The sequence below is a fragment of the Cervus canadensis genome, chromosome 14 (genome assembly GCF_019320065.1).
Source record: "Cervus canadensis isolate Bull #8, Minnesota chromosome 14, ASM1932006v1, whole genome shotgun sequence".
Classification (NCBI taxonomy): domain Eukaryota; kingdom Metazoa; phylum Chordata; class Mammalia; order Artiodactyla; family Cervidae; genus Cervus; species Cervus canadensis.
In genome coordinates, this window is record NC_057399.1 from 3747518 (window position 1) to 3774704 (window position 27187).

At 50.6% G+C, this 27187-nt stretch overlaps 1 protein-coding gene across 4 annotated transcripts in view; it reads left to right on the forward strand.

The window, feature by feature from the left end:
- The window catches only part of BLK (BLK proto-oncogene, Src family tyrosine kinase), a 51336-nt gene extending 25635 nt beyond the window's left edge, over positions 1-25701 (forward strand). For 2 of the 4 annotated variants that reach the window (XM_043487073.1, XM_043487075.1), the window contains exons 2-13: positions 6836-6944; positions 9287-9341; positions 10753-10846; positions 11685-11783; positions 12717-12820; positions 16777-16923; positions 17385-17537; positions 18804-18983; positions 20093-20169; positions 22545-22695; positions 24251-24382; positions 25053-25701. In XM_043487073.1, coding sequence (XP_043343008.1) covers positions 6837-6944; positions 9287-9341; positions 10753-10846; positions 11685-11783; positions 12717-12820; positions 16777-16923; positions 17385-17537; positions 18804-18983; positions 20093-20169; positions 22545-22695; positions 24251-24382; positions 25053-25258 — 1506 coding nt within the window. In that variant the 5' untranslated portion in view covers position 6836 and the 3' untranslated portion in view covers positions 25259-25701. Of the gene's footprint in view, positions 1-1913; positions 2064-2864; positions 3073-6835; positions 6945-9286; positions 9342-10752; positions 10847-11684; positions 11784-12716; positions 12821-16776; positions 16924-17384; positions 17538-18803; positions 18984-20092; positions 20170-22544; positions 22696-24250; positions 24383-25052 lie in introns of those variants that run through there. The other 2 variants (XM_043487072.1, XM_043487074.1) reach the window with 2 other exon arrangements.
- Positions 25702-27187: the final 1486 nt, after the last annotated feature.

The window sequence follows — 27187 nt, forward strand, 5'->3', positions numbered from 1 at the left end:
CAACCCAAGAGGAAAGGTTCGGAACTTCAGGGGGTCCCAGGCCAGCTCAAAGCACCGTGAAGCTGTCCTCTGTCACCCAGGTCATCCTTCAGTTACGATTCACTTAGTGCCCTGTCTGCTCTGGTCCTTTCATCTGGTTTGGTCTGCATAACGACCGTATGACTTATGCTCAGGCCCTGGGTCCCTGACCTTTATAAAACCTAGGGAGCTGCACAGTGTGGGTCAACATTCCCCAAACATTTTCCGTATATTGAATTTGGACTTGAGCACGTCAGCTGATGACTGAACTGCCACCTGCGTGCCAACGGTTCCATCTTGTCTGGATTAGCACTTTCATCTGAGTGATAGTGTTTGCACAACTGTTTCCATGTTTTGGTGCCTTTTCCCATAATTTGACACAAATGGACAAACAGTCACTGGAATTACACCTGTAATTGTGGGTGAGTGCATGATTAAAAGACATCTGTGAAAGGCTAAAAATAGACCAAGTTTTTCCAAATAGGCAAGACAATTGACAGGTTATCAGTATTTATTTAGAAACATACTAAAAAAAAAAAAATGGTGTTCCACAATGCCAGGACCAGGATGAAGGGTGATGCAAGCAGAAAGTGCATTGAAACCTGGTTTAATTCTGCAGAAACAAACAGGAAAGTGTATTGTTTGACTTTTTCAGCATTCATCTTTGAGTATGTTTTTTCAAAAAGTCTTTATATATGAAAATGAGGAATAGTTTCATACTTCCCCATTTTATAGGTGAGGAGACTGAGTCTAGAAGATGAGATGATTTGCCCAGGTTCACCTGGCCAGTTGGTCGCTTGCTTGGACCACCCCCTTCCTCTGGACCAAGGAGGAGGGAGACTGCTGTGCCAGGCTCTCCCTGGAATCCCACACCTCCCCTCTCCATCAGCTCTCGGAGGGCTTCTCCTCTGGGCTTGAGGGCTTCAGAAGCAGGTGCAGTCCCCACAGAGATGAAGATGGGGTGTCAGAACTCGAACTGTGAGCCCTGGTGATAGAACCCCAGGCAAGGCACCCATGCACTCTCTTTGGGCAGGGAGGTCTCCTCTAGCGCCTGACTCTGTCACCCTCAGTGTGATCTTAGCAAGTCACCTGGCCACTCCATCCTCAGCAGTGAAATGAGAATAATCATAGCCACCCTATGGATGCTATGTGCTGTGTGAAGTCACTTTAGTTGTGTCCGACTCTGCCACCCTATGGACCATAGCCTGCCAGGCTCCTCTGACCACAGGATTCTCCAGGCAAGAATACCGGAGCAGGTTGCCATGCCCTTCTCCAGGGGATCTTCCCAACCCAGGGATGGAACCTGCATCTCTTATGTCTCCTGCATTGGCAGGCGGGCTCTTTACCACTAGCGCCACCTGGGAAACCCTATGGATGCTACATGAATACCCAATAAATCACTTCTATAAAATCCTTTCAACCTGTGAAATGCTGGCAACTGTAAATAAAAAGTTTTAAGGTTGAGGCTGTGTTTCAGACTACAAGCGTCTCCCCTGGGGCCCACGTTGATCTCCCTGCTCTGGTCAAGGTCTGCACGGGGGTCTAACCTAGTCCAGATAAACAAGCATGAGCCTCCCCCCCAACCTTCCCCTTCTCTTGCTACCCTCCACCCTCTCTGCACTACTCACACACACATAGCATACGCACGGTTGCTCTGTCACGCGCACACACACAGGTGCACATGTGTGTGCTCTCACACACACACGTATACCCTTCTCCCATCCGTCCTTCACTGCTGGAAGGAGGCCAGTATCCCCCGAGTGCAGCAAAGCCCCCTGAAGCTCCTGGGACCTGCACATGTTGCCTAGGCCTTCTGCATGGACCCTGCGTTTCCTGGCTCCACCCAGCCTGAAACTGCTAAAACATCACAGCAGGGTGGCAGCCCGAGCCCGGGACAGGACTGTGCTTGTCACGAGCCCTCCTGATTACCTCGGGCTCCAGTCAGGGCCCCTGGGGCGGCGGGACCCTAGAGAACCCATGCGTTTAGAAGATCCATGGAAAACCATCTGCATGCACACTGCTGAGGAGCTGAAGGACAAGGGCGTGTAAGTAGGGGTGATTTGATCTGAGGAATTGTGTTCATACTTCCTGTCAAGTTATGTGGCTGTTCAGTTCTGTTGTTTAAGTGGACAGAAAGGTTTGCACAGAAAGTTTAAAACTGGTGGCAATAGGGTTGACCAGACAGGATTGGTCATTTGGGCAGGCACAGAACCAGATGTCCATGTAGGGAAAATTCTAGAAGCTGCTGCCCGCTGACCCTTCGTTGAGCCAGGAGGCTGGAAGGAGGAGGAAAACCCTGAGACCCAGGGAGTTGTTCCCCAGTGCTGGGGCTGACCCTGGTCCAGGTCTTACACCCTCTCTGGTGCTGAGGAAGTCATTCATGTCTTTTTTCATTTTACTACTTGTACCAATAAGATATGCTTGCTGTTAGAAAATTCAAGGAATATATAAAATCATAAGAAAGCAGTTAAAAAGTCACATGAGGTCCCATTATTTGAGATAAACAATATTAACATTTTAGGAAATATCTTTTTGGAGCCCTACTTTGCATCAACACTCCTACACACTCCCACACACACATTTTTTAAAATTTGCTTTTTCTTTCTGTTGGAGGTTGGGGGTGGGGGTGTTCTACCTTCTTTACTGTCTCTACCTTCCCCACCAATAACCAAAGTAAACAGCTTGGTGTTTACCCTCCCAAACCTAACCCTAACCCTATACTCGGGTTTCTTGTCTCATTCTTTGTTTTTTCCGAATATGGGTAAACCTCACCCGCTTCGTTGCATCCTGCCTTTCTCACCTAACAATATGTTGTAGAAATTCCTCTTAGCCTCGCTGGTAAAGATCTAGCACATTCTTTTTAATAGATGTATCATATTTTAGACACTTTTAAAGTCCGGCTTTACAGTTGGTGAGCAGCTACAAAGTTTTTTATGTTCTGTTTTTTGTTGCCCCAACTATCGCTGCAATAAAGCATGTATATCTTACACATTCCTGTATAATGATGTCTTATTGTACCATGAGAGTCTTGGAAGAGGGATTGTAAATCGAAAGGTATGTATATTTTTTTTCATTTTAATAGAACTTGAAAGATTGCTTTCTAAAAGTTTGGTAATATTTAATATTTTATTTGTTCAATAAATGTTTATTAAACACTTATTCCATGCCAGGCACTGTTTTGGTAATTTAGATTTAACGATGTATAATACAAAAATCCCAGCCTTCATAAAGCTTTCAACCTAGAAATGGAGTGAGAAAGAACAGATGAATTAACAATAATAAATACTTTTGTACTGGTAAAGTAAGAAACACAATTTCCCTTTATCATCAACAATTGGTGTTACCATTCCTTGTATTTATTTCCCAATCTTATTGATGTGATATAGTGTTTCCTTGATACTCTGATTAGCATTTTCCAATTGGGAAGTAATTTTAGCATTTCACATGCCTATTTAGTGATTCACATTTGTGTTGGATGGATTGCCTATTTATATTTTTACTAATTTTTCTATTGCGTAGATTATATGCTAATCCCATACTTCTTGTCAATTTTCATGAGCTCTGTGTATATTATAAATAGACATTTGTCTGCCATACAGTTTGCAAATCTTTCTCCCAATCTATTGCTCATCTTCTGACTTCATGATGGTTTCCTTTACTGTATAGTACCCTTAACATTTATGAATTTGCCTTTCTGTTATGAATTTGCCTTGCTATCCTTAGTTTCCAGCTACTCTATCTTGGTTCATTGTTATCTCCAGCTCTGAGTCAAATGTTGTTGCTGTCATTCTTGTTGTTGTTCAGTCACTAAGTCGCATCTAATTCTTTGCAACCTCATGGACTGTAGCCTTCCAGGTTCTTCTGTCCATTGGAGTTCCCAGGCAAGAATACTGGACTGGGTTGCCATTTCCTTCTCCAGGGGATCTTCCTGACCCAGGGATCAAACCTGCATCTCCTGGGGCTCCTGCATTGGCAGGTGGATTCTTTACCACTGAGCCACCAGAGAAGCCTGGGTCATACGTTTTAGACTCCTAATTTTTCTTCCAAATTTTTAATTTTTAAAAAATTTTAAATATATTTTTTCAGTATACCTGGAACTTATTTTTAACGTGGTGTGAGATTGGGGTCCAGTTGCACTTTCTTCTAAGTAGATAGATATTTTCTCAATACCTTTTATTAAAATAAACCCTCAGCTCTCCACTGAATTAAAATGCCACCATTTCTATATGTACTGGCATCTGTTTGCATGCTTATTATTATGTTTCACTGGTGATACATCTATTCCTACTACACTTTCATGTTATTTGGATTATACTCTCCTTTTTCATAATTTTAAAGCTGGTATAAAACTTTATTTGGTCTTAGAAACTCTCAGATAATTTTATCCAATTAAAAATCATACTTATTATTGAAAATACTTTTAATGGCTGTTGGGAACAAGAAATAAGCCATAATCAAGAAAGAGAAGAAATGAAAATAATTACAAAACAGTATGACGTAAACCTTCATTGCAATGAATTTGAAAAGTAAAGGAAACCAAAGATCTCTTATAAATCATATAAATTATCAAAATGGTGTAAGAAGGAGGAAAAATAGCAAGAGACAAATTCCTATAGAAGAAATTGGAAATTTGTTTAAAGATCTACTATTTAAAATCCCAGGAACAGAGGACTTACCAGCTGAGTTCCATTTAGCCTTTAAAGAACAGATAGCCCCAGTGTTATTAAATTACTCAAGATTATAGGAAAAAAGGTGAACAGCTCCCTGGTATGTGAGGAAGCCAGCATCATCTTAATGTTAATTCCTCATAGACTAATCACACTTGGGAATATAGATTTTCATTCAAAATAAAATATTAACAAATAGGATCTAACCATGTATTAAAAACACTAATGCACTGCAACCTAATAGCTTTACTCCAGAATGCAATAGAAATAAATAGAATGCAATAGAAAAAAAAATTTATCAACATAATTCATTACATCAACAAATTAAAGAAGAAAAATCACTATATTAATAGATATTAAATAGGCAGCTAGTAAAATTCAGCAGCCCTTACAAGTACAAACCCACTATCCCTTATCCAAAATGTGGATACCTAAAGATCTCTGAGAACTGAAATGTTCACTGTCTCTTTGGCACTATATTTCATTTGATGTTAAAGGTGACCTAAACTAACAAAAGAGACTACTTAAATACAAGTAAATACAAAAAAGGGGCTTTGCTGGTGGCTCAGCGGTCTATAATCCGCCTGTAATGCAGGAGACCCGGGTTCAATCCCTGGGTCGGGAAGATTCCCTGAAGGAGGGCATGGCAACCCACTCCAGTACTCCTGCCTGAAGAATCCCATGGACTGGGCAGGCTGGCGGGCTACGGTCCATGGGGTCACAAAGAGTCAGACATGACGGAGGCAACTGAGCATGCACACAAATACAAGAAAAAGAGGGTCATTCTTTAAACATGTGAAGTATCAGAGCTGTTTACATTATTAGTAACTACAACTAATTAATAATTAGTTTACATTATTATTACTACTAATAATTAGTAATTAGTATAGTACTAATAAAATTAGTACTATATTACTAATATAGTTTACAAATGTTCTGTATGAGAAATATACTAAAAAAAAATACTTGTGGGTTATTTATTACAATGGTTCTCTATCCATTATTCACAATTATTATAGTCTTTTCTTTTTTCAAGATAGTTTTGAAGAGAAATAATACGAGGGGTGTGCTTTTAACTCTCTGAAAGAAATGCTTTATGGTGTTTCTTTGAGTCTAAGACACCACTGCTCGGAGGGCTAGCGTTTATGTATCACTAAGAGAGAGGGGGAAATGCTGCTAATTACCTACGAATCATCATTAACTGTAAGACACTGAGATGTGGGGAAAGGGGTGCAGCTTAGAACACGATGTGTATATCCAGTGGCAGTCATCCACACACCCTTCAGACAGGGGCCCTTTCCTCCGTACGCATCTGCCTGGTGGGGGTGGGCCGGCTGTGAGCTGGAGCGTGGTGGTCTAGGGTCAGCCCAGGCTCCCGGACTGGCTCTGTGTTGGTTAACTGTCTGACCAGGAGCCAGCGATTTACCATCGCAGGCCTCCCACTTGCACTCATTTTGGAGAACTGAAGGATGATATGAGATAGGTGAAGTTCTGGGTCAAGAGTAAGCACTCGCCGAACAGCTATGCCTGGAGTGAGGGTGGTGGTGACATGGTGGGGATGCTGGGGCCTTTCCCACATCTGTCACTGAAGTCTCTTTATTCAAGAAAAATCTTGATCATATTTCCTTTGCCTCTAGAGAAGTTTCCTGTATATTACTGAGAAGTTGACCTTAGGTGCCCATGCTCTCATTGTGCTGTAAATTACAGCATCTCGTCAGAAAACCTGAGCTGGAAAGGATCTCAGGATGTTCTAATGGTCCAAGAGAGGGGATGCGACCTTCCCCAGTGAAGACTGGAACCCAGACCGCCAGATGCGCCGGTCACCTCTTTCTAGATAGCAAGGCTCCCATCCCCAGGGCCTGGGATCCACCCCAGCAGGTTTCTGGCACTTTCCTCAGACCAGACCATCTCTGAGTCCTAAACCCAGGCATCTCTCCTCTCTGGGCCACCTCTTCTGGCTCTTGGAAAAAGATGCAGACAAGCTTAGCCCGCCCAAACCCCTTCTGAACCCATGTTCTGACTTTGACCTCACGCTCCCCGCTACTCCCTCTCTACCTTTGTAATCGGCCACGGGAAGGGGTTTGGGGGTTCTCTTGTGCACAGAGGTTCTGAAAACTTACATCGCTGATCTGCTGTGTGCTCTCTGACAGGATGGGAGTGGTGAGCAGCAAAAGGCAGGTCAAGGAGAAGGGCAGGAGTGGATGGAGCCCTGTGAAGACCAACGCCCCGGGCAAAGAGCCCCCGCCACTGCCGCCCCTGGTGAGTGACCTGGGGGCCCAGCTGGAGAGGGTGGGGGACGGGAGCACAGAGCCTACCTCTGCGGCTCCAGGGCTGCTGCTTGCCTCCAGCCAGGGCCAGCAACATCTCGAGATAACTCAGGGCTCTGACAAACAGGCCCCCTCCCACAGCCACCCTGGCTCAAGTCGTGGTGGTGGTATACTATAAAATTAAGCAGCCAGGTTGTTGAGCCAAAATTTATTAGCTATGTGCTTCGAAGCAGGTTACTTACCTCCCCTATGCCTCAGTGTCTGCATCTGTAAAATGGGTACAGTCAGAATGCCTTTCTGATGGGGCTGTGACCATATGCAGTGTATATACAGGTATAGAAGGCAATACCATATTGCCTTTAGTGCAGGACCAGGCCTGGTGGGCCCACCTGTTAATTCTTAGCCAGTTTTCAATGGGCAAGGGCAGCCTGGACAGAAAAGGAAATAAAAAAAATGTCAACTTGAAAAAAGGAAATTGGGGGAGTCTGGAGCATTTAGCAACATCTGCTCCCCCCACCCCTGCCCAGAAGCTCCTGGAAATCATTGTCCCCTTCATGGTTCTGGTCTGCTCACAAAGCACCATTTGACGGTACCATCCCCAAAGATGCACTTTTAGATGACTATTCATGTCTCTTCCCACCTGGCCACCTACCCCCTTTTCATTTGGGGCAGCTGGGAGTCATGCCTGGATCCCCCACTCCAGATCTCTCTACCCCCATCAGCATATCCATCTGGCCATTGCCTTATTCTGACAGTGACCTGAAGTGGTTGGGGGACAGGGGATTGCTAATCCCATTTTCTAGAGAAATCTCCATCTATGTCCCAATTTAGTGCAGGGCTTGGCAAATAACGAAATGTTTATTGAATGAACGAATGATTCACTGGGCAAACTCTGACTTAAATTGAGTTTGTTACTTGCTAATAAGTGTTAGAGTTTAGAAAGTTTTTAACTTTTTAAAAAAGTCACATAATATATATTAATTATGGAAAAAAATTATAAATACTCATTTGTCCCACTGCCCAATGATACCAGGATTTTTCACTTCAGAGCTCCTGCCTCCAGACCCCTTTCCTGTGTGCTATTTATGTGTTTATATCTTCATGGGAACCAAGCGATACATGCCGTTTTGCAAAATGCTACTTCAAAATTGTGTTCAACAAATATAGAGTACAAAAAGAATTTTTGTAGCACATACATCAAGTTGAAAGTAAGAACAAGATGAACACCCAGCGCAGCACCCCCTCATCCTCAGAAGCAGAGAGTGACCGGTTGAGACTGTCTGCTGCCCCGTCGATCCTGGTCACCTCGGCTCTCACTGGCCTGAGTGTTTATCATTTCTTACCTCCCTTTTCGGTGTGATCACATATGTATGCATTTCTATACACTCTTCAGTTTGATTTTGCCCTCTGAATCAGATGGCACATATTCGTCTGAGACGTGGGATCTTTTCTTTAATGTGTATTTATTGGTTTACTGTTGGCTGTGCTGGGTCTTCGTTGCTGCTCAGGTCTTCCCTAGTTGTTGTGCACGAGCCTCTCACGGTGGTGACCGCTCTCATTTCAGAGCACAGGTCCTAGGGCACGCGGGCTCAGTAGTTGTGGCACATGGGCTTAGTTGCTCCTCGGCATGTGGGATCTTCCCAGATCAGGGATCGAACCTGTGTCTCCTGCATTGGCAGGCCAATTCTTTACCACTTAGCCACTAGGGAAGCCCGGAGACCTGGGTTTCTGATCTCTGTTACAGATGTGGGTTTTATCCACGTGAATGAGCGGGACCATAGCGGCAAACTCCTAGAGTTGTCCAGAATTTCATTGCATGACTTTCCAACCAGTTTGTCTATTTGTCTGTCTTTGGTCAAAGAGTGATTTCCACACTTCAACAATTTTTATTTAATTTTTTGGGAGGCTAGGAGCATTCCTGTATAAAACTTTCTCTACAGGGTACATATCTGGAAATACACTCGTTGAGTTTTAGCGAAATATGCTTTTTAAGTAATTTTCCTTGAGAACAAATACTCTTCTGCAACTTCATCTTTTAAAGCAGAGCCAGGCTTATAACCTGAGTGATCCCGTTCCCTGCCCCCAGTTCCACAGCTGCTTCTTATGAAGTTTGGGGCATCCCCACGTACCTCTCCTCCAACCCTGTGTGGTCTGGCAGATGGGGGGGGGTAGTGGGGGGTGGTGCCGGCACCTGGGGAGTTTCAGAGGCTCTTGTAGAGTTTAACTGTGCAGCTCGGGCTCCCCCAGACCCTCCAACTGGCAGCCTCACCCCACAGGGCCCCACCCAGACCTCAGGGTGTGAACTAATATAGAGCGCCTGCATTTCCGCTCTAGGTTGTGTTTAACCACCTGGCTCCCCCACCTCCCGACACCACGCACCCAGATCAAGGTAAGATGGAGCTGCAGCTGAGCGCCCCCTGGCCACGTCCTCTGGGCCCCGGCTTCGTGCAGCTGGAACAGGGCTGAGGTGGGAGCAGCTGCCTGGAGAAGAGGGTTTGAGAGAAGTCTGGAGGGAGGCTGAGTGAGGTGCCCCAGGTTTCACCTGTCAAAGGGGATCTCTCCAGGAGTCTAAGCACCAGCTCCTTCAGTATCTGAGCCTGAATCTTTGTAAAAGACCTTACAAACTATAAACAAACACCAAAAGAGTTACCGCAGATACAGCCAGCATCATCAAACCCAGGCTTTCAAAGATTCTAGCACCCAGCTTCCAAGGGTCAAGGCCGATGCTCTGCATCCTAGCCCCTGCTCTGTTCCACACGTGGAAGCACCATCTTGTTTCCCAACCCGCTTTTAAAGGCCCCCCGCCCACCTTCTAACCACCCCCAGCCTCCACTTCACTCTGATGGGAGGGACTGTGGAGATGCCATAATGAATGACCTCGGCCGTCCTGCGTCAGAAGCTCAGACTTGGGCAAGGGGCTCAGGGGCTGGGGCTTCCAGCAGTGCTCCACCCCAGCATCCTCATCACCCACCTGCACCCAGCACCTGGGGTCCTCAGGCTTCATGCAGTCACACCCCTGCACCAAGCAATCAACCCAGAGCCCAGCTCTGCCCCAGGACTGCGGAGGATGCCAAACTAATTACGACACGGCCCTTCCCCTGAAGGAACTCAGGAGCCTGTCTACTCCAAACAGCTGGAGCCCAGTTAGGGGCTTCTCCTGGTGCCTTGTGTTTCTTATCCTGCTGAGGATATGATGAATTACCATTGTGGGGTGGGGGTTGTGGGTCCTTCACTTTCTGCTGGGGACTTCGTACCTCCAGGAAGAAAGCTCAGGGGAAGGAAATAAACCAACAGTCTTCAGCACATGTATTCCAGCCCCTCCTTCCTGGCAGAGGGGGGTGAATAGCCAGGCTTTGGTGACAAAGCTGAGTCATCTACTCCCAGGGAAGATAAGTGGTCTCCAGGCGACCTTTTCCTGGAGGGGTCTTGGCTCCCCCGAGCTGTGCAGAAAAGTAGTGGTCACTGGAAAAACACTAAGCAAGCTCCGGAGCCCCCTCCCCACCTCTGCTGTGGGACCACCAGCTTGTCTGGGTACTGTCAGGCTGAGCACTGTGACCAGGCCCTGGGCACAGTCACAGGTCAGTTACAGCTGCCGTGTTCTGAGACCACTGCTCCCCTTGGGACAGAGGCAGGGAGGGCGGGAGGGGCAGCTCACGGCCTCCAAGGTGCTGAGGGATCTGCTGACGCCGGTCCCAGGCTTGGGTCCACAAAGCCCATCTCCCTAGACCCTCAGGATTCTCCCGCCCCCGCCATGCCTGTCGTGGCCAGAGCAGTGGCCATGTCTAACCTGTTCCCTTTAGAGAATCACTTCGTGGTGGCCCTGTATGACTATAAGGCCATGAACGACCGGGACCTGCAGATGCTGAAGGGGGAGAAGTTGCAGATCCTGAGCGAGTAAGTGTCCAGGACACCGTCCCTGTCACTGCAGGACCCCCTGCCCTCTCCCCCGCCGACACCCCACAGCTGCCTCCTGAATATCTTCTCCAGGGCCCCACCCCCCACCCCCCAGCCCAGTCACCCAGCACTTTCCTAAACTTGACCCAATCACCTTTCCTTCATGCACTTTTTGAAAGTCTTTCTGGTGAGGTGGTTCCTATTCACTACCTCCTGCTCTGCTGTCAAAATCCCATCCTCCCTTCAAAACCCACCTCTAATGTCACCTCCTCCGTGCAGCCCTCCTGACACCCACAGGGCTTGCCTGACCACTCCATCACAGCTCTGGGTTGGAGTCAGTTGTGTCCAGATTTATCCAGGGTTTCTCCTCTGCCTCAAACGTCATGCTTGTCCTGTGGATCCTGGGAGCTGCTTTTGTTCTCGAAGTTCTGCGAGGGTCTCCATCCAAGAGCAGAACAGCTTTTGGTTCATCCTTTCTTAGCAGCCCTTCTTGTTGCTGTCTTTCCCATCCAGTGCAAACTTACTCCCTAAACTCTAAAAGTGTCCCATTGATCGAGAGGAGGCGGCTCACTAGAAGACTGGGCCCCTCTTGGGTGAATCAGACTGTGTAGACATACCTCCCCTGGAGGCCTCATCGTCCCCTTCTTCCCTGGAAGGAAGCTTGCAAGTTGGAAATGACCTGGACACCCCTGGCACTGAGCCCCTGGCCCCAGTCCCTTCTCTCTACCCGACTGTCTGCCTCTCGAAGTTTCTGCCTGAGATGCTGCTGTGGGCTGTGAGCTATCGAGGGAGAGGCCCGCGAGAGTCACTACCCGTTCTGTTTTTCCTTCCTTCCTAGAACTGGAGACTGGTGGTTGGCCAAGTCTCTCATCACAGGAAGAGAAGGCTACGTGCCCAGCAACTTTGTGACTCGGGTAGAGACCCTGGAAGTGGAAAAGTAGGTGAACACACAGCCCCACGGGTGTGCTGGCCGCTTCTGTTCCATGCAGGACCGAGCCAGAAAGCAGCTAAAAAGCAGAGCAGGGTGTGAATCCGGCAGGGAGGGCACAGGAGAGGGGTGGGGACTTGGAGTCGCTGGAAAAGGCTTGACTAAAATCCCAGACAACGTCTAAGTGTCCGTGTGACGCCAAGGACACCAGGGAGCCTACGCACTCCGCCCATCTGTAAGATGAGAGCTGCCCATTTCCTGGCTAACCAGCCAGCCTCCTCCCCTGCCTCCAGGGGCAGGACTCAGGGCTCACACCTCGGGGGACTCACAGGAGAGCCTGGGCACAGTATCCTCATCACTCACAAGCACACAGCACCAGCCATGTCCTCAGTCATTAGAGCCCCGAACAACCAGAGCCAGAGCCTGGCTCTGCCCAGGGCTGGGGAGGACGCCAAACTGACTCGGACACGGCCCCTCCCCGGAAGGAGCTCAGAGTCCGTCAAACTCATGAGCTGGAGCAGGTTAGCAGCCTTGCCCAGTGATGTTCACCCTCGGGAGGGCTCCCTGCCCAGCACGCCCAGTCCTTGGACCAGAGGGAGGCTAGGGCAGGTCCACCTCAACCAGCCACGCTCAGGGAGCACTAGAGACGCGACGCAAGGAGGGCGGGCTGCAGGGGAAGGTATCGGGTGCATTTACCCAGAGCGAAATTAACAAAGGGCACCACATAGCGTTCTCACTTCTTGTCAAGGAAACACCGAGACCATTGCTGAGAGCAGAGAAAGGGGCTGAGGGAATTTCACGTAGCAAGATACGGGGGTTCAGCTCAGGGTCAAGTTGGCAACAGGAACACAGTGTATCTCAAGGGGGAAGGGACTTGGGTGAAAGATCCCCAGGAGCATGGCCGCTCTCAGCTCTGCCTGCCCTTGTGCTTTTCCCTTCCAGGTGGTTCTTTAGATCCATTTGCCGGAGAGATGCCGAGAGGCAGCTTCTGGCTCCAGTGAATAAGGCTGGTGCCTTTCTTATTAGAGAGAGCGAAACCAACAAAGGTAAGCCTGGGGCCCTGCTGCCCTCCGCATGCAGCCGGGGACCCCCACCTATGGCCGTCCTTCTGGGAGTTGTGAGGGGGCAGAGGAGGTGCCAGCCAGGAGAATCTGATAGCTTCCACCTGGGTGTCCCTGCCACATGGGCTAGCCAGGACAGCCCATGAGTATCCAGTATTTGACCTTGAGGCTGTGCACACACACAGCTCTCCCGAGACCTGGCTAGAAATGCACCCAACACGGATGGTGGATCGGAGAGGGCGTTAGAGAGCTGCTCCAGCCACTGCGGGCTGGTCTCACACGGCTTGGGTCAGCAGGAGCGCTGAAGCTGGCAGGGGCGGAAGAGGGGGGTGACCCATCTGGAATCAAAGGATTTGGGAGCTGAAAGAATCTTCAGAGATCATCTCAGTCAGAGGCTGTGACTCAGACACTTGCAAGAGCCTAGGAGGCAGCAGAAGTTTGGGGCACAGCATGGAATGAAAAAGAAGCGGGTAGTGATCATGAGAACTGGGGGGACTCCTAGACCTAAACCCACTGACCGAGTGGAATGTTTCTGCCACCGCCCTCCGGTCACTGGGTTTTCTCTTTCTCTGTCATTAGTTTTCTGCCTTTCCTTCTTAAAGTGCTTTTGGCCATCAAATATAAAACACATCTAAATATTGCATAAATTATGAACAAGAGCAGAATTATAAACATAGAGTTAGAATAAGTGAACATCTGTGTAACCACAAGAGCAAGAATATTCCAGATGCCCAGAGCCCCTCTCACTGCCCCACTGGTACCCCTTCCTGATTCACCTTCCCACCCCCAGAGAAGCCACCACTATCCTGACCTTGATGGAAGCCCTTTCTTGCCTTTCTTTATAGTTTTACCACCCATGTTTTGTCTGTTTCTCACCTTTATTATACAAGTGGGATCGAGCCATTTTCGTTTTTGTGTCTTATTCCTTTCACTCGACCTTGTAAAATTCTGTATTTGTTTGCTAGGCCTTCTGTAGTAAAGTACAGGAACTGAGAGGCTTAAATAGCAGACCTGTGCTTTCCCACAGTTCCAGAGGCCAGAGATCGACGGTCGAGGGTCAGCAGGGCTGGTTCCCCGGGGCCTCTCTCCCCAGCTTGCAGGCGGCCGTCTTCTCTCTGTGTCCCCATGTGGCCATCCTCTGCATCTGTCTGTGTCCTCATCCCCTCTTGTAAGGACACCAGTTGCGTTGGATCAGGACCCACCTCAGTAATGTGACCGCCCCTTTAAAGACCCTATTTCCAAAGATAGTCACATCACTGGGGTACAGGACTTGAACACAGGAATTAGCAGGGATGGGGGGACACAATTCCATCCATCACAGATGCATTTGCACGGCTGAGGCAACAGCAATAATCTGTTCACTTTGACAGCTAAACAGAATCCAGGATATGAATATTCCATAAGTTCTTTCTCCATACGGTGGAATTGGGGCTGTTTCCAGTTTGGGGCTGTTATAAAGGTACTGCTATGAACCTTGAGGCATATGCTTCCTGGTAGGTTTGCCTCTAGCCTTCCATCTTTGAGATACTGGGCCAATATCCCCATTTGAAAGATGGGAAAACTGAGGGAAGAAGTGACTCATTCGAGACCAACAGTGAACAAGCATCAGGGCCCAATCATCTGAGAGGCTCTGAACATTTTCACAAGCTCTAAAATGTGTCAAACAGACCTAACACTGGGCGGATGGAGGAGAACTTGCCAAGCAGGGTGAAGATGACTAGATGTTTTGTTTGCTGTAGAATATTTCAAACATATACACAAGTAAAGCAAATAGTAAATGGAACCCCTGTACTCAACACCCAGCTTCAACAATAATCAACCCAGCTAATCTGATTTCATGTACATCCCCACCCCCATTACTTTGAAGCAAATGCCAGACATCACGTCATTTCACCAGGAAATGATGTTTTAATGGCTGCCTGTTGCTAAGGGGCCCTCTGGAGAGAAAGCCACCCCAACCTCAGTGTGAAGGAGGAAAGGATCTCTAAAGGTGGGGTGTCTCCTCCTGTCCTTGCCCCCCCACCCCACAACTAGTCCAGGCTGGGATTGGCCAGTTGGAGCAGGGGCTAGAAGACCCCGCGCAAGTATACAGCACCTCTATACACATGCGCACACATTCCGCGGAAATCCAAAGCCTCTTCAGGCGGGAAGGAACACTGCTCCCAGAAGGCGGGCAGCGACTTCTAACCTAAGAGGTCTCCAGGACATCCCTTAGCTTCTCGAGACTAATTTTACTGGTATGTATGTTAGAACTGACTAGTTTCCCAGTTCAAGGACAGGTGGCCTTTACGAAAATCTCAGTCTCTGGGAGCCCAGCCCCGCGTCCCAGCTCATTCCAGCCGCAGGGTGGAGGCAGGACAGGGGATCCAGATGTTGTGAACAGGAAGGATTGAGATCCGCTTTAAGAAGAGGGAATGCCAAATTGTAAAAAGATATTAGGGACGGGCCCTGAGAGGAGCCCACACGGCAGAGAGGCCCTAAATAAGAGCTCCCGTGGCACTGGAGGAAGAGACTCGGGTCTCCTTGGCTGATCTGGAGCCATCACAAGCAGGGAACAGCCGAGGGAGTGGAGAAGATAGCTCTTTTCCTCACTAGGGCGGAGCGTGGATGAATGTACTCACTAGCGCCACTCTCCTGTGATACCCGGGCTTGCTGCACTCACCAGGGGCGAAGTTGGGAAGACACTTTGCAGCGTGCAGGTTGGGCTGGGGTAGGATACGAGGGGCGGGATGTCAGCGGTAAGACACGTCACAGGACGCGCGGCCTCTCCACATCCTTTTGCAGGTGGGCGATGAGACAGGCGCAATGGCCAAGGTAGGGGAGAAGGGATTTGAGATGGGGTGATAGTCTGATAAGGGAGGAAAGACGCCGGAAGACGAACAGCGCTGGGCAAAAATCAAGCGCCCACGCCCAGGACAAGAGGTGTCCGAGCCTGACACCTGGTGGCGGAGGGTGGTACTGCCCGCGGTAGGCGCGCCTTTAGTACGGTCACGGGAGCCCCCAAGCTGATCGCTGATCAGCCAAGGGCCCTGGGGCAAGCGACATCCCCCTTCGGGGCCTCAGGTTTCTCATTTAGCAAGTAAAAGTGGAAGCATGTGGCACCCAGATAGCTGAACAGAGGCGCCTTATAGAAATATCAAGTTCATGGAAAAAAATTTTCTCAGCTGGAAATTGTTGCCTCCTAAATTGCTCTTAACCCTTGGCATCTGCAACCTCTGACTGCAGGAAACATTAGCCTAGAAAACAGAATACGTAGATGTATGTATGGATGTGAACAGAAGCCCTGGGTTGTGTCTTATTATGCTCTTCCCCATGGACAGGAGTGCTTTGGGTTGTAATTTGCTATTGCATGTGGGGCAGAGTCAATCTTTCAGTGGAATGAAGGAATGAATGAGTGAGTCAATCTCTTAGTCCCTCCAAAAACTATATTTCTCAATATTCCAGGGCAAAGGGTCCTCAAGTCCCAGGTGCCCAAGTAGGAGAACAGCCTGATGGCTAAGAGAGCATTCTGCCTGCTCCAGAGTTCTGGAGCAGTTTTAGGAGGTTTGAGGAGGAATGCAAAGGACAGAGTTAGAATGAGCTGATAGGAAAGGCTTTCAGGAGGGTGGAGGGTGAGATTAAGAAAAAGGTAACTGATGATGGTCAAAATGGAAAGCAGAATTGGCGGAACTTGCCTGCAATGCAGGAGACCTGGGTTTGATCTCTGGGTCAGGAAGATCCCCTGCAGAAGGGAATGGCTACGTACTCCAGTATTCTTGCCTGAAGAATTTCATGGACAGAGGAGCCTGGAGGGCTACAATCCATGGAGTCTCAAAAGAGTCGGACACGACTGAGCGACTAACAACACTTTTCCAAGGCCTTGAAATGAAGCCCAAATCCCAATCCTGGTTTTCCCTCTTTGTGTCTTACTTCTCACGCGTGTGTCTTTGTTAACTCTCTAGGTGCCTTTTCTCTGTCTGTGAAGGATGTGACCACGCAGGGGGAGGTGATCAAACACTATAAGATCCGCTCCCTGGATGAAGGCGGCTATTACATCTCCCCCCGGAACACCTTCCCCACTCTTCAGGCTCTGGTGCAGCACTATTCTAGTAAGAGGGGGGCATCTGATAGAGGGGTGGGCTGTACCAGAGGAGCCCTCATGTCTCTCCATCACTGAGTTCTCAAGATCGCATGAATCATTGGTGCTATTTTGGCGGAGGGGTGGAGGATTATCCCAAGGCTGGACCCAAGGTGTTGATAACTGTCAACATAATGATGTCCCTGATCCTGTAGGTTGGCTGTGACCACATGGAGAATAGCAAGTATTTTCAGTCTTAGAGACAGCAGGACAATGATAGCATGCTAAGCTTATTTTATGTAAAACAAATGTAGAGAGCTGAGTGTGTGTGTGTGTGTGTGCCCTTGTGCACACTGAACTTGGGGTGGATGTGGGGCTGTCAAGGAGGAGCAGGGACACAGCTGGGAGTGATATAGCGCTCATGATCTATATGGTCTCCACACATCTGTCTATGCTTGTGACCTCCAGCTCATCTCTTCTTTCCTAATGCAGAGAAAGGGGACGGGTTGTGCCAGAGGCTGACCCAGCCCTGTGTGAGCCTGGCCCCCCAGAACCCCTGGGCCCAGGATGAGTGGGAAATCCCCCGGCAGTCTCTCAAGCTGGTCAGGAAGCTTGGGTCCGGGCAGTTTGGTGAAGTCTGGATGGGTGAGTATGTGGTACTCCGGGAGTCGCTCACCCACTGCCCTGCGTCCTAGAGCACAGAAGGCTCGGGACCTGCACAGGGCGTCGTACTTCCCACAGAGGCTTGTGGAGGGGAAGGGACTGGGGCCATATACCCACTTTACAGACGGGGTAATGCAAGCACAGAACACTGAAGTCACCTGCCCTCGGCTGTTCTAACATGGTGATGAAGCAGGGGTAGAATGCAGCTCTCCCCCTGTCCCCACCCCAGCCCATTCCCGCCTTCCTTCTTCACTACCCAAAGCTGCCTTTGCCATTGACTCCTGTGTGACCTGGAAGAGGAGCCTGGCTAGCTCGTCTTAGCTTTGTCTCACTGGGTGGAAACAGCATGTTAACCATGGGGAGAGCTGAACCAGGGGCTCCAGGACCCTGATAACAAAGTCACCACATGCAGCTGTGAGAATAGCCTGTCCCTTAACTTCCCAGCCCCTGTGGCCTCACCTTCAATTACAGTGAATGGCCGCTCTTCTGCTTACCAGCGTGTGATCAGAATATAAAAGATGCTTTATTTTATCCCTGGAAAGGTCCGTGTCTCTGTGGCATGATTTCAGGTGGGGTCCTGCTGCCTCCCTGATTCCTCCGGCATCCAGGACTGATGCCTGGGGCACCCCTGGCAGGAGCTTCCCCTGGCTCCTTGCAAGTCTGAGTCCTGACTTATCTTTTCACTTCAGTGTAGACAGGGACCTAATGGACTGGGGGGGGGCGGGGGCGGTTAGGGGTGTGTGCAGGTGCTGTAAGGATCTGGAAATGAACATCACAAGGCACAGAGAGGGGGACGGAGGCCCCAGCCACCTCTGCCTCCTCTATGATTCTGCCACGGGCTGTGATGCTTACTGCCACACTGAAGCTATCAAGTGGTCAGAGAGACTCATTATGTAGGGATAGGCGGACAAAAGGGACACACCCCAGACTTGGTTGTAGGGACCAGGAGGTGAAACAGCCCCCTTCCCAGGCTGGGTAATTTCCATAACTGCCCGGGGTTCCTGTCTAGCAGAGGAGGCTGGGACAGGCTCGAATCCTTCTACGTAAGCGGGCACATCCGTCACCATCAGGAGCTGTAATTCCAGCCCAGGACCACTTCTAGGGGGTGGGGCTCTGGCCTCAGTGCCCCATCTATATAGAACAGGGATGGCTCCTGGAAGCTTACATAGATTTTGGTTAAGGTTTCACCTCCCCCCACCTCCACATTCTCTGAAATCCTCTTCATCTTCTTCTGTCCCCGGGCCTCAGGTTATTATAAAAACAACATCAAGGTGGCCATCAAGACCTTGAAGGAGGGAACCATGTCTCCAGAGGCCTTCCTGGGTGAGGCCAACCTGATGAAAACTCTCCAGCATGAGAGGCTGGTCCGTCTCTACGCTGTGGTCACCAAGGAACCCATCTACATCGTGACTGAGTACATGGCCAGAGGTAGGGCCCTGCCCAGGGCTGCATCCCTCAGACAGAGGCAGGGAGGCTTGAGGGTGGGAGTCCAGGCTTGGGGTCGCCGAGAAGGATAAGGCTGATCTGCTCTGTGAGTTTGCCTGGCTGGGGGACCTCTGCAGGGGACCACTGAGGCATGAGCTGGATCAATCAGCCAACATCCTGCAGATCTAGGGTGTTCCACACGCATGGGTGGGGGCAGAGTGAAGGATGATGAGAACAAGACAGCCAAGTGGTCCTTATAGAGGAGTTTCCATAACTCAGGAGACCCTGAACCAGCATCTTTGCAGGGACCCTCCTGTGCCCAGGACTGCTTGGCACCCCCTGGGGTGGACAGAGGGCAGCAAAGTCAAAAGAATAGTAGGCTGGGCGTCCAGAGACAGTTCTAGTCCAGGAGACCTTTTACAACCCTATGAACACAGATGATGAGAGGTTGGTGAGACGGCCACTGAGGTCCAGAGTATGGCCATTCTCTACTGGGGCCTGAGGAATCCTTCTCACCCCTCCTATGACCCTGACTGCACCCTGATTCCTGTCGGATCCTAAAATGCTGTCTGTTCCTTAAAGGGTGCCATGAAGGGGTCCTACATTGAGCTGGAGGCATGTGGCTCCCTTGCTCACCTCTTAGCCACCCCTCAGGTGAGCAGTCCCCCGCTCTTAGATACCAAAGAGGCGGTCTGTCCCCTGTACCGACTCCAGGAGATAAGTCTCCGTAATTCTGGTGATTTCTTGCATCTTCGGAGGCAGAATGTCCGCCAACAAAGGGTGAGGGGTGAGGGGGGCAGAAGATGCTTTGTAATGTCATGCAGGGAATGAGCAGTTCCTTGACTGTGTGACCTTGACCCTGACCGAGACCTGATGCCCTCCGAGCAGCTGGCAGCAGATCAGCGCCTCTTGGGAGCTGTGAGGGCTGAGATGAAGTTTCTGTAGAGCAGAGGCACCTGCAGCCGTGGGTGGTTTGTTCTGTGGGTACAAGAGGCCTGAAAGAGTGCCACCCACTTCCCGCCCAGATGGGCAGCAGCCCACACCCTGAGAGGCTGGCCCGGCCAGGGTCGGGTCACCCAGTGGAAGTTCAGCTACAACTTCTCTTTCCTCAGGCTGCCTGCTGGATTTCCTGAAGACAGATGAAGGTAGCCGACTGTCCCTCTCAAGGCTGATTGACATGTCGGCCCAGGTTCGTGAGCGCCAAATGCAGTGATCCAGGCCCCTGGGCCCTGTCCTCTGCCCCTGTGGCTCAGCGAGATCAACTCTTTGGAGGCTGTCGGTTAGATTTAGGCTGGGCTGTGACAGACAGAAGGCCCAAGTCGTCATAGTTTCAATGTGTCAGCACCAGAGGCGGGCAGTCTGGGGCAGGCAGTGGAGATGCCCCTCAGAGTCACAGGGACCCAGGTTTCTTCCACCCACTGGGGTCTTAACAGATCATCTGCCCACCCAGGGACCTGCTCATGCTTTAGCATCTTGTCCTCCTCAGCCAGGAAGAAGAAGTGGGAGGGAGGGGGCAAACCGCACCCCCTCCCTTAGAGCCAACTGCTGGAAGTCACTCACTACACTTGCTCTCCCAGCCCCCTGGCCACCTGTCACCTGCCCGCACCTAGCTGCAAAGGAGCTTGGGAAATGTAGTCTGTCTCCTAGGCAGCCATGAAGGTTCTATTGGTGAGGACCAGAGGAAGAAAGGACGGTGTGGGGAACCCAGAGAGTTCCCACGAATTCCACGTCATATGGCAGGTCAGCACTTTGTGGTGACCTCCTCCGTCCTCAGAGGGTGCCCATCAATGCCTTCTGGAGACTCAGACATCATGAGGCGAAGAGCAAAATGAAGGGGAGGGAAACGTTCCTCCCGGGGGATTTTAGCTGAGGACTCTAACTGGCAGCAAAGCACATCTGGTGGCCCTGGGTGTGTGTCTGTTAAAACTGGAACTCTCAGAAGAAAAGCTCTGGTCTGTGGTCAGCCCGTGAGACACAGAAACACACACACACATCCTGTTGGAGGGAGGCACCCTCCCCTATCCCACACCACCCCCACCCCCCTCCAAGTCGTTATCTGCTATTAGTATCAGGGCAGGAACTGAGGTCACCGTGCCTTTTTTCCACCCCCTTTTTTCCACTGAGGTGCGCACAGGCTGGGTTGAACAGGATGGTGAGGTGGTCTCGGAAAACTAAGCCTGGTAACTGGTTTCAAACCACAACTCAGTGATAAGCCTGCCCATTCCCTTTTTTCCCTTTCTTTTCCTTTTCTCACTCTCTGGCAATGGTCTCCGTCAATCCTCTGGGAAATCTTGGGTCCCCTAGAGGCAAACGATATGAAAAGTCACCTGAGTTATAAGTTCAGTTCAGTTCAGTCGCTCAATCGTGTCCGACTCTGCGACCCCATGGACTGCAGCAGGCCAGGCTTCCCTGTCCATCACCAACTCATGGAGTTTACTCAAATTCATGTCCATCGAGACAGTGATGCCGTCCAGCCATCTCATCTTCTGTCGTCCCCTTCTCCTCCTGCCCTCAATCTTTCCCAGCATCAGGGTCTTTCCTAATGAGTTAGTTCTTTCCATCAGGTGGTCAAAGTATTGGAGTTTCAGCTTCAGCATCAGTCCTTCCAAAGAATATTCAGGACTGTTTTCCTTCAGGATGGACTGGTTGGATCTCCTTGCAGTCCAAGGGACTCTTAAGAGTCTTCTCCAACACTCAGTTCAAAAGCATCCACTCTTCGGCGCTCAGCTTTCATTATAGTCCAACCCTCACATCCATGCATGACCACTGGAAAACCATTGCTTTGACTAGATGGACCTTTCTTGGCAAAGTAATGTCTCTGCTTTTTAATATGCTGTCTAGGTTGGTCATAACTTTTCTTCCAAGGAGCAAGTGTCTTTTAATTTCATGGCTGTGGTCACCATCTGCAGTGATTTTGGAGCTCAAAATAATAGTCTGTCACTGTTTCCACTGTTTCCCCATCTATTTGCCATGAAGTGATGGGACCAGATGCCATGATCTTAGTTTTCTGAATGTTGAGCTTTAAGCCAACTTTTTCACTCTCCTCTTTCACTTTCATCAAGAGGCTCTTTAGTTCTTCTTCACTTTCTGCCATAAGGGTGGTGTCATCTGCATATCTGAGGTTATTGATATTTCTCCCGGCAATCTTGATTCCAGCTTGTGCTTCATCCAGCCCAGCATTTCTCATGATGTACTCTGCAAATAAATAAGTTTATAAGTAGATGTGGCCAAGAATCTGAAGGTTAGGAAAGCAGAAAGTCAGAACCTTCCAGGTGAACAGCTTCTAAAACACATTCTGGTCACGCAAATGCCTCGCTCTGTATACAAGCATTCACACACGCATGCACACTCTGCCTTCTGGGTGCTCCTTATCCTGCTCCACAGCATGAAGGGCAAAGCTCCCCTCCAGCCGCAGCCCGTGTGCCCCACTTTGCAGCCACGCGGCAGCTCCCCCGTCCTGTCACCCCGCCTGTCTCTGATGTCAGGCTCTGATGCACAGGGCGGCCTAAAGTCCTTTCTCCCCCTGCGGGAGGCTGGCCTTCACTGTGGGGCCCCCTCCCTCAGATTGCAGAAGGAATGGCGTACATCGAGCAGATGAATTCAATCCACCGGGACCTGAGAGCGGCCAACATCCTGGTGTCTGAGGCCTTGTGCTGCAAAATCGGCGACTTCGGCTTGGCCCGGATCATCGACAATGAATACACCGCCCAGGAGGGTGAGCAGCACACAGCTCCCCAGCCCCCCGTGGACGTCTTGCCGTGCGAGTCTGACCTTGCTCCCGGCTAGTTCAGCATGTCCCTGACGTGCTTTGCAGAGCACAGGTGCCTCAGGAGGAGTGACTATGTGAGAGAGTAGGCTTAGAGGTACCACCCATTCTCTGAGTCCTCTCTCGGAGGTTCCCAGCCCAGAGCAGCATAGTAAAGGCACTGAGAAGGCGTGCAGCTGAGGAACAGGGCACATATGTTTCACGTTGTGTCTCCCGAAGTCATTGGAACCCCAGAAACTTCTTTCACGAAGGTTCTGTGAACCTCTCATAGAACCAGGGGTTCACAGAGCAGGCTTTAGAAAACACTACTCTAATGGCCTGCCTGCTCAGTCACTTCAGTCATGTCCAACTCTTTTTGACCCCATGGACTTGTAGCCCACCAGGCTCCTCTGTCCATGGGATTCTCCAGGCAAGAATACTGGAATGGGTTGCCATTTCCTCCTTCAGGGGATCTTCCCAACCTGGGGATGGAACATGCATCTCTTACATCTCCTGCATTGGCAGGTGGGTTCTTTACCATTAATGCCACCTGGAAAACCCAAAGTATGAGCAGCAAAAACCTAATACCTGAATTGGGGTTGCTACAGGTGCTTTGCTTTACTTTGTAAAAACTTAGGCAAAATCCTCTTTTCAAGAGGATTTGAGGCGCTCAAAATACATTTCATTAAGCAAGTGAGTGATATTAGTGAACATATTCATCAGTTGATACGGGAAATGGATTATCTGTCCCATTCATTGAGGGAACTTCAGGCGAGAAAGCTAGGGAAGGTGCAGGTGATCAAGGGCTGGGCCATGCAGCCTGCTGTGGACGTCATCCAGGGCTGCAGGATTTGAACTCCTTCCTCACTGTCACCCTAGGAGGTACATGAGTCACGTGTTACCACTTCCCTTTTGCAGGAAAGGATTAACTAAGGCAGTAAAGTGAAAGTGTTAGTCAGTTGTACCTGACTCTTTGCAACCCCATGGACTATAGCCCACCAGCCTCCTCTGTCCATGGGATTTCCCAGGCAAGAATACTGGAGTGGGTAGCTATTCCCTTCTCCAAGGGATCTTCCTGACCCAGGGATTGAACCCAGGTGTCCTGCACTTGAGGCAGATTCTTTACTGTCTGAGCCAGCAGGGGATCCCAACTAAGGCAAGGACAAGTTAAATGATTTGTCCCAGTCATGGGTTCCTGTTAGTAAACAAGGCTAATGGGAGGTGGAAACAAACTGTTCAGTCTCAGGTAAAAACACACGCTGGTCGCCCAGTGAAGCCAATTCAGGCAGACACAAAGCGGGCGAGGGGGGTGGTATTTGCCCTTTGGTGCCGTGGACCCCCAGGGTCTTCACATTCCTGGTCACGTGTCCTGTGGGTCTGAATGACTCCCTGGACGCACTTCTGTCTGATAGTGACCCAGGCATCCCCAGGCAGGGTAGGGGCTGGGGGAGAAAGAGCAAGGAGTTGCGGGGTGTGGAGGAAGTCATTCATGGCCTCACGAAGCTGCTCATGGCTTTTCTTGCAGGGGCCAAGTTCCCCATCAAGTGGACCGCCCCAGAGGCCATCCATTTTGGGGTGTTCACCATCAAAGCAGACGTGTGGTCATTTGGAATCCTCCTGATGGAAATTGTCACTTATGGGCGTGTGCCCTACCCAGGTAGGCGGCTGCGTCCTGCAGCGACCCTCCCAGCTCAGGGCCGTCCAGAGACAGCTATGATGGCAGATGTCTCACCCGCAGGGTCTGGGGCTGCCCACCTGCGTGTCAGAATAGAGCCCCACGGTTGAAACTGAAAGCCAGGTGTGCCGCTGTGGGGGCGGGGCTGCCCTCCCTGCCCTCAGCATTGCTCTTGGAAACAGGACTGTGTCCCATGCATCTGGCAGAGGTCAGTGAGCCCACAAATCTGGAATTCAGTTAAGGTCGGGGTCTGAATTCAAGTTTCTTCCAATTAGTTTGCCCTCAGTTGAGTGGCCAAGTGGTCCCTCCCTTGGCCTTACACCATGGGTACAGCCCCCAAACCTCCATCCTGAGAGCCAACCCCCAGGCCGATCTGAAGGGCTTGGGCCCTTAGCAGCCCCTGGGAGGGGCTGGGGCCTGTTCACCAAGCACATGCTTGGTGAGTGATGCTCACCTGTGTGCCCAACAGTCCCAGGTAAGCAGGTAGCACCCCATCCAGGAGGAACTGCCCCGCACTGAGATCATCTACACTGTTCTGGAAGCAATGAAAAGTACATAGAGGGATGCGTGAAGGTGGCACCAACCGGGCTGAGAGGGCAGAGACGCCGGTGGATGCCCCGCCGGTCCTCAGCCACGTCCCTTCCACCTCCAGGGATGAGCAACCCCGAGGTCATCCGCAACCTGGAGCGCGGCTACCGCATGCCGCGCCCAGACTCGTGCCCACCTGAGCTGTACAACGGCATCATCGCCGAGTGCTGGCGCAGCCGGCCGGAGGAGCGGCCCACCTTCGAGTTCCTGCAGTCGGTGCTCGAGGACTTCCACACGGCCACCGAGGGCCAGTACGAGCTGCAGCCCTAGGCCCGCGTGCAGAGCGGTCTGGCCTCGGCCCCAGAGGCACTGGAAGGCGGGGAGATGTCCGCACGCCCATTTCTCAGACGAGGAAACTAGAGGCGGCTGGGTCGCGGCCTGGCCTTTGGAGCGGGATGCAATCGCAGCGCCACACCTGTCCGGTTGTGCGCCCCTGGGCGACTTAGCCTCGTCGTGCCTTCACCTTCACGCTGGCACAGAGGAGACGAACCACGACAGAACCTACCTCGCATGTTCCTCACGAGGATGCCCCGGTGAAAAGTTCAGGGTAGTGCCCGGCACCCTCCTCAGAGTCCGTCATCACGTCACAGAAGGCTCCCTGTGCTGGCACCGGAAACAAGAAACCACCGGCGACTCGAGTCCCGCGGCTCTCACCTGACCCGGACCGCGCTCGGCACTCTGGGACTTCTCGGAAATAAAGTCGCGAGACCTGACGTTTCCCGTGTCGTTTTTGGCGACGAGCCTGGACAGCGCACACGTGCCATTCGTGGCTGCATGGGTGGTGCCTCGAGGGACTCGCAGACGGCCCTGGGTTTCAGGAGGAAATCTAGGACCCCAGCCCCAAGACCGGGGCGCCGTCACTGCCTCTTAGGGCAGCTGGAGCAGCAGCAGCAGGTGGCGCTCTCACCTCAGACATCCTCAGCCTCCAGGTCTGAGCTGGGTGATGGGGGGAAGGGGGGTTTTGCTCAGCAATGGCGCCTGCAAGGGAGGCGAACAAGCCCTGGGCTCTGGGTCCCTGGAGCGGGAGCATAAACAGGTGACTCGGCGATGGTAACACCGAGGAACGCTCCGGGCTCCGCACTGTTCACTGAAGCTCGCCATTTGTCATGTTTTTGTTTTGCTTATGCTAGATTTTACTTCTTTACAGAAAAATAAAAGTATAGAGAATTCCTATTTAACCCCTCATCCTGCCCCACCCCAAACTTCCCCTATTGTTAACATCTTGCAGTCGTGGCTATACATTTGTAAGGACTGAGGAGCCAGTACTGACACATTATTATTAACTGAAATCCATAGTTTACCTGTGTGGCTTCTCAGGTAGCTCAGTGGTAAAGAACCCGTCTGCCAGTGCAGGAGATGTGAGAGACATGAGTTTGATCCCTGGGTTGGATACCCTGGAGGAGGGCATGGCAATCCACTCCAGTATTCTTGGACAGTGGAGCCTGGTGGGCTACAGTCCATGAGGTCGCAAAGAGTCGGACACATCTAAAGCAACTTAGCATACAGTTTTACCTTAGGATCCACTCTTTGCCCTGTGTTTTGTGGGTGGAGACCTATGTATACTCCCATGCTGTCAAGCAGTGTTACAGAATAGCTTCCTTGCATTCCCTGGGCTCCACCTGTTCTTCCCTCCCACCCGCCCCAAACTTCTGGCCAACAACTCTGATCCTGTGACAGTCTGAACTGAATAGAGCTTCATAATCAATCAATATTTATTGGGTATAAAGAGAGAGGTAGACCCTATGATCCTTGTTTTAGAAATGAGGAAACTGGGGCACAGAGAGTGTAAGTAACCAACCCAAGGCCACACAGCTAGTAAATAGTGGAGTGAGGACTCACCACTCTTAACCATTCTTCCAGGAAGATTCTGTCCCGATGTCTCAGACCATGCCCCCTCTAAGCCTTGGGCCTCCGTGCTGGGCTCTCGGGAGAAGGAGGCTCACAGTAGGCTGAGCGGTTGGGAGAAAGCCCACCCACCTCAAGCACAGAAACCCCTCTTGCTTCTGGCTCACATGCTCAGTTATTTGAACAGAGTGTGACTGTTAAATTGTTTTGAAAATCGGTCATTGGGTCCAACCCTCACGCCATTCTCACCCTCTCCCGAGTGGAAACTGAGGCCTAGATGAGGACTCAGAGTCACACCAGGTCCGAAGACCGGGGCCCAGCCCTCAGCCCTAGTCCTGCCTCTGCCCACACCAA